Source organism: Gobio gobio, assembly GCF_949357685.1.
Source record: "Gobio gobio genome assembly, chromosome: 5".
Lineage (NCBI taxonomy): Eukaryota > Metazoa > Chordata > Actinopteri > Cypriniformes > Gobionidae > Gobio > Gobio gobio.
In genome coordinates this window covers 36,161,973-36,173,064 of record NC_137101.1, presented here as the reverse complement: position 1 = coordinate 36,173,064, position 11,092 = coordinate 36,161,973, and the positions used below count along the sequence as shown (strand labels likewise).

Below are 11,092 nucleotides of genomic sequence, written 5' to 3'. Positions count from 1 at the left end.
AGTGATTTTCAGAATCCACACCCTTCATCACTAATACACTGCTATCTAGCATGTCATATCCACCCCAACAGAACACACCAGATCAAGTGTGTGACCTTTATTAAATTGTATTATTAATTTATTTATTTGTCATAAGTATGTTTGTTGTTGTACGTTGAAAGATGGATTCTGAAATCCACTACCGCTTAAATGTATAATCAAAGCCTCAATCAATAGTCATCCTCCTATATAATTATGATTTTAATGATTCTTTCCAGTTATGAGTTTGCTTATATCAATAGGACCAATGATTGTTTCTTCCTTTATAATTTCTAAAGTTTGTATTTGGTCCTCTGAGTGGTGACTGAGGGTCTGTCCTGGTTGTGTGTGATGTTTCGCCAAAACACTTGATTTCTTGAACATGTTGTCGTGTGTTTGGATTTTAGAGGCATCACACACCTCCAACTAGACAGGAATGCAGTAACAGAGATTGCTCATTTAGCCCGGCTTCCAGAGATGAAATATGGATTTGTCTTTCATGTTATTTCTTTATTTAATTAAATTTTATTTAATTTTATATTTCCTTTTACTGAAACCCTAAACAATCAAGATGAATATGGGCTGTGCTATTGTCTGTATCTCTCCCTGAGAGAAAAGCACATGTTATCAGTATGTTTTGGAAAACTTTCTCTGGTTGGGACCAGATCTCACCAACTCCAACCTTGGAAAGACTGTGTATCTGTGTAGTGTGTGCATCCTAGGAGATGGGTAGACTTGTTTTCTGGGCAAGCTGGCGCCTGCTCCAGACCTGGAAGGCCACATGTGCCTAATTCCGGGGTGAAAACGTCAACAAGGGATCTATGGAGACGAACATCTGATTAACTGACAATGTGTGGAAATTTACCATGACTATCTATTTTCACTTAGCCAATCTGAATCATTCAACCTGAAGTAATGGGTGACAATCGCGCTCGGGCACGGTACAAGGCAACCGTGCCTCTTCAGCAGCCTCCCTGTAGATTAAAATCTATGGGGGAGAGAGCTTTCTCTGTCGCTGCACCCAGGTTGTGGATTGCACTTCCTCTCACTGTTAGAGATGCTCCCACATAACCCAGTTTCAAGAAGCTGTTAAAAACTCATCTTTTCAAAATTGCTTGTATAGATTGCCATGATTAGAATTATATTGTGTTATACTGTAATAGTTATTTTATGATTTTATAATTTCTTTGGACTGGATTATTTTTGTATTTTATTTGTTATTGTTTGTAGCGCTTTTGGGGTTTTTAGAAAAGCGCATTATAAAATTTATTTTTATTATTATTAATGACTGAGAGAAAACAAGCTGTTCACAGTCTATTTTGACAATGAAGGGTGATCAGCGGCATGACCCGAAGTATCTCTTACCTACTTCCAGTCTTATATTATGAAATAGGCCTACATTGACCAAATGCTCTGTTTAACTTTTCTGAGACCCTCTACTCTTCCCTCTGACCTACTTTCTGTACGATTTGAATAGAATTTTAGAATATTGAATTTGATCATTCCAAATGTATTCTTCATCTTGAAAACTTGAAGTATATTTTTTAAAAAACTGGATATTTGCAGTCTAAAAATTCAGAACAAATACATGTTTATAAAATTGTTACATTTCAAATGTTCAATGTTCAAGTTAAGTCAAGTATGTAAAATGCCACATAATATTACATTTTGTTAAATTACACTCGCCTATAATCCACATTTACAAAATTCAAATAGTTGTACCATAATATGGTACAACTATTTGAATTTTGTAAATGTGGATATATATATCCATATATAAGAGCTACTGTATATTACTCAGATGTCAATGCAGATTTAGTTGAATGAAGATTCAAGAGTGCTGCTTAGCATTAAAAAAAAAATAGAAACAAGATTTAAGGCTTATTAAGTATACAAATATTTCTTACTTTTACAATTTTATATATATATAAACATTTTTATTCAGCGTCAATTCTCCACACTCCATCTAAGTAGGTGGCTGAATATGCACCATAAACTGGTTTGCCAACTGCCATAAAACGTTACAAAGGAGAAGGACTTTTATTTTGGCATGCGATATGACGTCATAAGGCTGCGCCGCAACCCTGCGTGTGTTGTGATTCGGCTGAAGAAAGGTCTGTTTTTAATTGTCTAAATCGATACAAATCGCTCAATCAAACTTATAGCTTTTACTGACGATGTGAAACGAGTGCATTATTCATATTTGATGTAATATTTTATTGCTTATTTAACATTAATGAACGTTATTCTTGTGAGTAAAGCACATCCACACATGAGTAACACAAAAACTGCTTCTCATTTTGCTCCCTATGAATCAGTTTATCGTAAACACGAATTTGGTCACTGTCAATTATTGATGAAGAAACAGATATTTTGAAAAATCCACGTCAAAAGAGTCAAATAAGACTCACCGCACGCTGATGACACATGTTGGTATAATGCAGTGCAAAAGCTACGACATGCAAACATTTATTAACCAGAATAACCAGTAGCAAATGTTTTGAAATCTACAACTCTTTAAATTCCTCCTATGAAGTGTCTGTATAATTTGTGTTTTATTTTATTAGTTTCCAGTGCTAGTTTTGAGGGTCTTTTTGTTTGTTTGTTTTGGCTCACCCAAAAATGAAAATTCTGTCATCAATTACTCACCCTCATGCTGTTGATCAATGTTTATATATGTGAATAAAAGTCTTAATCAGATCTGTTTATAGTATAAAGTGATCAAGTCTCTTCAGAAAATTTGGACTAAACCGCTCGATTCATATGGATTTTTTTGTCAGGTTTGCAATTTAGTTTATTCGTTCCTATTGTATTGCTTAATGTTAACTTCTGTAACTGTTTTGAGGACTTTTAATTACATTAAACTAGTAGTAGTTTTGCTGCAGTATTGATAATTGTGAAATTTCACTTGTATTTAAAATGACTCAAATCATGAAAGAAGACTTTGATCATATCACCCACCAATAATCGTGATTTCAATATTAAGTAAAATAGTCACGATTATGATTTTTGCCATAATCGAGAAGCGTCAAAGTTTCAACTGTGTAGTCTATTAAGGGACAGAAAGCTCTCAAATTTCATAAAAAAATATCTTAATTTGTGTTCCAAAGATTAACAAAGTAATTAATGACAGAATTTTCTTTTTTGGGTGAACTATCCCTTTAACTCTGACTGACTGTCTGTCTCGTCAGTGTGCTGAACTAGGGAGCTGATTGAGACGCACCCAGAGATTTAGTTTGGATTTATTTTTCTTTCTGTTAATTATTCTCATCTTAATCATGAAAGTGTCCAAACCCACAGAAAAACTCCTGGTGAAGCAGCTGAGATCCATGTGACACTATTATAAAGATGGCGTTTATTAAAGAGGAGAGTGAAGACATGAAGATTGAAGAAACATTCACAGTGAAACAAGAAGATACTGAGAAACTAACAGGTTGGTTTCATTCTCAAAGCTGAACTCATGTCATTTTTCCTCAGTCAAATGTCTACCTCTTTGGGGTGTGACGAGACGCTTATCTCACGAGACGAGACATAAGATTAGGTTCACGAGAATGAGACGAGATTTTTACACAGTATTTATTTTTAAAGAAATCCTCAATGACGAAATACATGACTAGAAAAATTGTTTCCAGGTGAATTTGAAATGTTTTAACTCCTCTTGTAATGAATGTCATTTCAGTTCTACTTTCTGATTATGAATTATCATATGCAGTCAAAGACAACAAGCACTGTAAAGGTTTTGCCAAAAACTCAACTGACTGACTTCTGTCCTGTATGATTGTCAGACCTTAGAACTGCACATGAGCTTCTTTTGACCTCCTAACTGAACTCCTTCCCACAAATTGATCATAGATATTAAGTGCAAACAATAACCATAATACCATAATCCATAAGTACTCAATATTCAAAGTGCAAGTAGAGACCACATTTTTCTTCAAGCATGATAGAGAGCTAATAGATGGTTACAACGAGATTATATTGGGAGATATGCGCGTGCCTCAGGGAGCCGCTTTCAAACAGCGGTAACGTATTGAAATCGCGTTTGAATTAGGGATGGGCATTTCAAGCAAAAATTATATTCGACGATCGCTGGGAATTATTCGATTTTTATTCGAAAATCGCAACTCCTCCCCCGCATGTAAAGGCTACACGCGTATAAACAGAGAGAGAGGGAGAGAGACCATTCACACTCTCAATCTGTAGGATAACAAACTGTTTAATTCATTAGGTAATAGGCTATATCAACTCAAGCCATATATTTATTGTAACATGCTGAAACATATGACTGTAATGTGACATCGCCCCAAGTTACCGCAACCGATAAATGCCACAAGTCTACAGCGTGCGCGTGAGACGATGTGTTATTCTTCTGTTGTCTCAGGGCGTTTTAACTCTGGCATTTTAGTTCGGAATGGGGCACGGTTAGCATGAAAAATTGCTAATGTGAAAGCTTACCTACAGAGCTTGGTGTGCACTGAGGTACCGAACCCGAGAACACACAACCGGAGATCGGTTGCTCTCGGAGCTGTGCCACGATTCACGTGAATGTGCAAACAACACTCGGGTAGTAACCAGCGCATGCGTTTTAGCCGATTACAATGTCATTAGTTCAATAACATACACGTAAGAGATGACAGTGTTGATGATTTAGCTGAGATACGATCGCGAGAGCGAGCCTGCAGTGTATTCGCCATAGAGTGCAATCAGGGCAGCAAATTAATGGCAATTCACCGTCTCCTCAAAAGAGTCTGTTTGCAAGCAGCAAAGCCGCCTTCAAGCGACACACATACGGTAAACCCAAGTGTCGTTTACTCAGCTGCACATAATAGCACCAAATTAATTGAAAAAAGCCCATATTGACCCGCGTTCTGTTTTCTATCACGCCCGTGCACGTCCATGATGACGTAAGATGAACGCAAACGCATCAGGGTTCAAGTTGAGTGTGAAACCAGATCAACGCTGCGGAGGCGGAGGGAAGAATCAGACTCGGACCGCAGCAAACGTGTCCAGTATAAAACACCCTGAGAGCTGACTGGCAGCTTTTAGGTGCGTTATTGGCAGCGCCTCTGGTTACATGAACGCGTCAGCACCACATCAGCACCGACAACATGGGGATTTTTTTTGGACGATAATCGCACATACTATTCGATATTCTATAATTAAATAACTAATCGAATATTCGAAAATCGCGACCCATCCCTAGTTTGAATGCTATTTTTACTTTGCGAAATCGCCATTTACTTTCAATATTAATTTCGTGATCGCGCATATTCTGTGAATAGGGAGCGGTGGTGCTGTACGCACATTTTAAAATATAAAACGAATTCTCCGCCACTGTGCAGTTCACTAACATGTAACACACATGCTCAATGTGAGCACTTCACTAACACGTAAAACACACTCATAATACACTTATTTTACATTTATATTGGTTTGTTTTATATACAAAGCAAAACGAGAGTGGAGGCGTAATGTAAATGTAGCCTTGGCATATTCTATCTTAACTTCACCCTCACGCCCTGTCAAGACAATATGACACGAGACCGCTTTTCACCTCGAGAGGAAATCTCGTCACAGTTTAGTCTCGCGAGATCTCGTGGCACGAGATCTCGTCACACCCCTACTACCTCTACAGAAATGAATGATATTTTTGGAAGTATTTCAAATGAGGGTCCTAATTAAAATGGTTTTATTTGGCATGAAACAAGTTGCTTGAAGTTGGGCATCTGTTATTATATGTTACTTAATTAGGAAAATAAATAAATAATGAATGTAGCCTAAAAATAATTATTAACACTATACCAAAGTCCCTTTCAATGCAAGTCTGTTCACTTGGCGGCCATGTTTGCAACACCACCTATTTCGGGCATCCAAGACCAAGTCCTATTTTCTTGAATAAGGGAATACTGAAATCTCAAAAACAGCTTGCTGAATTCACAATTAAATAATATATTTCAAATTTGTTAGTTTAATTGTAAATGTCTCAGAGTTTTGTTACAGTGCTGTGCCCATTGTTATTTCCACCACTTAATCAAGCCACTCTTTAAAACATAACGTTTTAATTTTCATGTCTTTGCGTTTGCTGGGATTGAGCTATTTGGTCAACAAACATTAAAGGGGGGGGGAAACACTCAGTTTCAGTCAGTCTCATGTCAATCTTGAGTACCTATAGAGTAGCACTGCATCCTGCATATCTCCGAAAAGTCTTTATTTTTATTATAATTATAAAAGAAAGATGCGCTGTTCCGAGTCTTTCCGGAAAAAGCCGTGCGGCTGGGGGCGTATCGTGTGGGCGGAGCTAAAGAATGTCGAGCGCGCGCCGCTGTTACTGTGTTGAGTTCGTCTGAAAGCTGCGTCATCCCTAAAAGCCGGGAAAAACTTTATTCAACATAAAAAATGGCTTTTAATCGGATACATCCATACATCTATGATCCGGAATCAGACCCAGAGGCTGAAGTTGAACAGGAGGAGCAGCAAAAACGACTAGAGCAGGACATCTCTATGTGGTATAAGTTACACTAACTATATAATATGTTTAGCGGCTTGTGTTATTTAGAACACCATGTCAAGCGCGAGTGTTACAATGTGTGTGTGTGTGTGTGTGTGTGTGTGTGTGTGTGTGTGTGTGTGTGTGTGTGTGTGTGTGTGTTTACGCGTGGTTTGTGAAGACATGATTTGTAGTAAGCGGACTGGTTTTGCGCGTCAGGCTAGTGTTTACATAGAAAGACATGGAATAGTAGCGCATTTGAATGAAGAAGCGCGCTTATTTAGTTCAACATATTTCCCCATTCTTTGTGTATTGTTGTTTGGAGTGCTTTTACAATACACAAACATACACATATAGTGGCCAGCTAAACAAATGTACACACACTATACATTGCATGCTCCATTGATCAATACGTGATCATGTTTGTGCTACTTGATGGGCATAGGCAAAAACAGACATTTGAAGCAGTCAAACCTGCGGTTCCAACGTTGGGACCTTTATCGCTGGGACCGCTCCATCCTTCAGTATTAGGCGATCTGAAAATCCGGCGTCGAACTGGGCCTTGTTTATAAAACAATCGGCACCGAAATGCAGGGAACAGACATAAATATTTGCGCAACTCAGTTGTTGATCCGGAAAAGCAAATTCCATCTGTACGAGCCAGCGCTTTGATGGGCGTAGCCTATTGCTTTGACGCTCTCTCTCTCTCTCTCTCGCGCGCTCTTCCGGTAGAATTGTCCGTACGGCCCATACAAGGAAATTCCGCCCTGTTGACGTCAAGCGGACCCATGATCGAAAAAAACTTTCCGAAACTTATGACTAACAGGAAGTACTAATTTTGGCAAAGAAATACTCCCATCAAACGTCCACCTTAGCTTTTGAACCTGTGTCCATGTTTAGCATGGGAATCCAAGTCTTTAACAGTGCCAAAAGATCAGTATGCATGAAACAGCATTTCACCCCCCCTTTAAAGAATGGCGACTGATTTGGCTCACTGCCGCATTCATCAGTACTAACTATAATGGTTGACCCAGAGCACTGCAATTATTTCTTATTTAGATTACAATCAAATGGATTTCCCCACACAGTTGGCGTCTGTCTTCTGGGTGGCATTTGATTCTTTCTGCGCAGTTGAGACATAAGAAGGGCGCAGCTTAGAGTGAACATTGGCAGTTGGATAGATAGACCTGAACCATGGTAATGCTTGTCCAAAAATGGCAACAATTCTCAAGATGCCCAAGAGAATGTTGTGGTCTGTGTTGATGAAAGAACTTAAATAAGCATCTATGCAGCAATAGGGCTTAAATCCTGGCTGAATTTTTTTTTTTTAAACACATACCATTACTCTGCATGACTGATCATAGTTTAGAGGACATTTTTCTAATATTGTAGACATAAATGTCAGATTTAAGCTCCGTCTGTAATTAACCAGTCCCCCTGGACGACTGGGTTTTTTTAATTTTTTTTTTATAATGGGTTTGATAACTGCCATGTTATGTTTTAAATAAAGAAAAGAGTTGACAATATTGAGAAGAGGTTGTGAGATTACAGGAAACACCTTGCATAGTAGTTATGGGATCTAGCATACATGTTTTTGGTTTTTGATGCTTTACATGTCTTTTTCGCCTTAGACCTGATGGCACTGAAAGAGGAGGGTGAAGTCCCGAATGAAAAGGAAGAGAAAAATCGGTATGAGAAACATAATGCTTTCATAATGAGAGAAAAAATATGTAGTTCCTCGCAAACTAAAAAGACTTCCTCACGAAAAAGATCTCAGAATACAGGAACTGGATTTTATTTCACCTGCTTTGAGTGTGGAGCAGGTTTCAGTCAACCTGAAGACCTTAGAGTCCACATGGGAATTCACAATGGAGAGATGCCACTGAAAGAGGAGAGGGAAGTCCACATGGGAATTCACAATGGAGAGAATGATTTCACCTGCCAACAGTGTGGAAAGAGCTTTACTCAAAAAGGAAACCTTAAAGTCCACATGGGAATTCACAATGGAGAGAAGCCTTACACCTGTCTACAGTGTGGAAAGACTTTCACTCAAAAAGGAGCCCTTGAACGGCACATAAGAATTCACACTGGAGAGAAGCCTTACACTTGCAAACTGTGTGGAAAGAGTTTCACAGCAGAACTCAACCTAAAATATCACATGGACATTCACACTGGAGAGAAGTCGTTCAGATGTGATCAGTGTGGAAAGAGTTTCAGACGTAAAGTGACCCTTAATAACCACATGAAGATTCACTCAAGAGAGAACTGTTTTGAATGTCATCAGTGTGGAAAAAGTTTCACTGAAAAAGGAAACCTTAAAATCCACATGAGACTTCACACTGGAGAGAAGCCTTACACATGCACTCAGTGCGGCCAGAGTTTCACATATAAAAAATCCCTTTACGTTCACATGAGAAATCACACCGGAGAAAGTCCTTACACTTGCAAACTGTGTGGGAAGGGCTTCACACGGGAACTAAGTCTTAGGTATCACATGAGCATTCACACTGGAGAGAAGCCATTCTCATGTGATCAGTGTGGGAAGAGTTTCACACGTAAAGTAACCCTAAATGAGCACTTGAGGATTCATTCAAGAGAGAACAGTTTTATATGTCATGAGTGTGGAAGATGTTGTCGTACCCTAAAAAGCTTTAACAGACATGTTATATCCCGGCACAGCAGAAAAAATACTTTCAAATGCCCTCAGTGTGGAAAAAATTTCAGATTTAAAAAAACCCTTAAGACTCACATGAGACTTCACACTGGAGAGAAGCTTTTCAAGTGTCTTCAGTGTGAGAGGAGTTTCCCATATCAAAGAGACCTAAAACGCCATTTGCAAAGTCATTCTGGAAAGAAAATGCAGTGTTTAGAGTGTGGCAAGAGGTTTAGAAAAAGGAGCAATTTCAAAAATCACCTGTGCATCCACTCCGTAGGAAGATCATTTAATTGTGATAAGTGTCATAAAAAATTTATTTTGCCAGCACACTTACAGATACATATGAAAAGTCATGCATATGTGAGAACTTATTCATGTTCTTTGTGTGGAAGGCGTTTCAAATGGCTTGGCAATTTAAAATGGCACCAGAAAATACGGATGTGTGTTAAATTAAGGCTACGTTCACATCGCAGCTGAATGTGGGCCAAATCTGATTATCTGCTCAAATGCATTTTATTTTTTTCTAGGCAGTTCACATGACCCTTAAATGTGACCTGTATCAGATGCTTTTCTGAACAGGTGAAGCTTCACCCTGGCATGTTCATCACAAGTGATTTGGCGATGTTTACTTCTTTTATTTGCAACATTTTCTGACCCTGCTTTTGTCTTACCCATTAAACACTATGCATATGGATCCTCACACAAGTCTTCTGAGTCATCTCTTTACTTTCGGTCTGCTGGCATTCACAAGATAATGTATACATAAATATTACTAAATTCAGTGTGCTGATATTACGCAGCGCCTGAAAATGGGGTAGCTTCCGTCAACACAACGAATGTGACAACTTGCTTGCAGGCTGTGAATACTTATGTATATGGTTACATATGTACATCAATTTTTATTATTAATACATTTGCAAAGATTTCAAACAAACTTATTTCACGTTGTCATTATGGGGTATTGTTTGTGGAATTTGGAGGAAAATAAGGAATTTAATCAATTTTGAAATAAGGCTGTAACATAAAATTTGGAAAAAGGTACAATTGTGTCTCATTAAAAATCTAGTGAAATGCTGGAATCATCTGCCCGCAAATGTGAAACATGAGCAACTGGTGCCCGCAACGTTCCTAAATGCATGCTAAACTCGCACTTCAATTTGAAACATGCAAAGCAAACACACAATATACTTTTGCAGTCTTATTCAATTTGATAAGGGCGCACAAAGCCTATTTTCGTTTGTTCGACAGATACTTTGCAATGGTATAAAACAATGTTAGAGACATTTTATGTAATTATCAATATTTTCGGTTCATTGTGAAACTGTGACAGCACAGATTAGTCGCCAGAGTTTAGGTAATTAATGGGAAACACAATGAATATTTAGCTGACAAATGTGCTACAGTTGAATAACACTAAAACACTTAAACCGGACAGGGGTGCGTTTCCCAAAAGCATCGTTAGCCTACTATGGTCACAAGTTCCGTCGTTATCAGCATAGTTCAACCAGTCGGTTTTTCCCGAAACCATAGTTACAACAAACATTTGCAAACAGCATCGCAAACTTGTGTGGTTGCAATGACAGCTCTCGACCTGTGGTTAGAAGCATAGTTTCTTGTTTGCATCACCCGTGGACTTAATAAATCCATATCTTTTTATTTATTATATAGCTTCTTATACCTTTTACTTATAATTTTATAATGGCTATTATTGATCACACATAAACTGACATTTAATTAAAGAGACTGGGTTGTGTTTTATGTCATATTTAATTTTATCCGCTTGTTATCGTCGTGACGTAAGGAAAGCTGTTTCTGGGTCCAAGCCTCAACTCGTTTCACTTGAGAATGCCATCGACGGCCGTTTATGAGCGCTATGTATTCATATTAAACATTGTCGCGAAAATTCTCAATCCGTTTATCTGACTTCTCCA

The 11,092-nt window shown here is 38.2% G+C and overlaps 1 protein-coding gene across 1 annotated transcript; it reads left to right on the top strand.

Annotated features, from left to right (window-relative positions):
- The first annotated feature begins 2,070 nt into the window (after positions 1-2,070).
- Positions 2,071-9,860, top strand: LOC307126650 (uncharacterized protein). Its single transcript, XM_079817280.1, has 3 exons — positions 2,071-2,132; positions 3,319-3,451; positions 8,137-9,860. The coding sequence occupies exons 2-3, from the start codon at positions 3,367-3,369 to the stop codon at positions 9,636-9,638; spliced, it is 1,587 nt and encodes a 528-aa protein (XP_079673406.1). The 5' UTR covers positions 2,071-2,132; positions 3,319-3,366; the 3' UTR covers positions 9,639-9,860.
- The last annotated feature ends 1,232 nt before the right edge of the window (positions 9,861-11,092 follow it).

Coding starts and splice junctions, on each gene's coding strand:
- LOC307126650 (XM_079817280.1), top strand. CDS start 3,367: ATGGCGTTTATTAAAGAGGAGAGTGAAGACATGAAGATTGAAGAAACA. Junction 3,452..8,136: donor AGATACTGAGAAACTAACAG/GTTGGTTTCATT, acceptor TTTTCGCCTTAG/ACCTGATGGCACTGAAAGAG.